General features: G+C 60.2%; 1 protein-coding gene across 1 annotated transcript; it reads right to left on the reverse strand.

Annotated features, from left to right (window-relative positions):
- Positions 1-3: 3 nt before the first annotated feature.
- EMH_0073850 (uncharacterized protein) lies at positions 4-859 on the reverse strand (the record flags this gene model as incomplete). Its single annotated transcript, XM_013499387.1, has 2 exons — positions 4-497; positions 634-859. The coding sequence occupies 2 exons, from the start codon at positions 857-859 to the stop codon at positions 4-6; spliced, it is 720 nt and encodes a 239-aa protein (XP_013354841.1).
- Between the last annotated feature and the right edge of the window lie 43 nt (positions 860-902).

Raw genomic sequence — 902 nt, forward strand, 5'->3', positions numbered from 1 at the left:
CACCTAGATATCGAGAAGCAGCTTCTGTAAGGACCATACCCATGAGGAGGAGGCCTCCTCCCTTGCTGCTGTTTCTGCTGCTGCTGCTGCTGCTGCTGCTGCTGCTGCTGTTTCACTTGCCCTTTGGCTGTGTTGTTGCTGCTGCTGCTGCAGTGCTGCTGCTGCTGCTGCTGCATCTGCTGCTGCTAAGGCTGTGTCTGCACTGACGGTCCCCCAGCAGCAGCAGAAGCCTGGGGGTTGCTGCTGCTTCACACGCAAGAGCTTGCTGCGCTGCTGCTGCTGCTGTTGCTGCTCTTGCTGCTGCTGCTCTTGCTGCTGCTGCTGCTGCTGCTGCTGCTGCTGCGGGTTTCGTATTCTGATGAGCTCTACGAGCAAACGGCGGTGGCACTGGGGGCACTCCTTCACAAACTCGCGCAGCACTTGCTGCTGCTGCTGCTGCTGCTGCTGCTGCTGCTGCTGTTGCTGTTGCTGCTGCTGCTGCAGGCAACGCTCGCGGTCTGTTAGTGTGTTGCAGAGACAGGCGTTGCATATATGGGCCCTGCTGCTGCAGCAGCTGCTGTTGCTGCTGCTGCTGCTGCAGTGATGAAACATCCTGCTGCTGCTGCTGCTGCTGCTGCTGCTGCTGCAGCTTACAGCACAGCAGCAGCAAGCCTGTACAGGCCAGCGATCCAATCTGCTGCTGCTGCAGTTGCTGCTGCAGTTGCTGCTGTTGCTGCTGATCCTGCGGCTGCTGGCCCCCGCAACACCCGTCGAATTCCAGCAGCAGCAGGAGCTGCTGCTGCTGCTGCTGCTGCTGTTGCTGCTGCTGCAGTTGCTGCAGCTGCTGCTGCCGCAGACCGTAACAGGCGGACTGCAGCATCTTCTACAAGACAGCTGCTGCTGCTGCTGCTGCTGCTGCTGCT

This window comes from Eimeria mitis, genomic scaffold, assembly GCF_000499745.2.
Source record: "Eimeria mitis Houghton genomic scaffold, Emh_scaff4267, whole genome shotgun sequence".
In the NCBI taxonomy this organism is placed as follows: Eukaryota; Apicomplexa; class Conoidasida; order Eucoccidiorida; family Eimeriidae; genus Eimeria; species Eimeria mitis.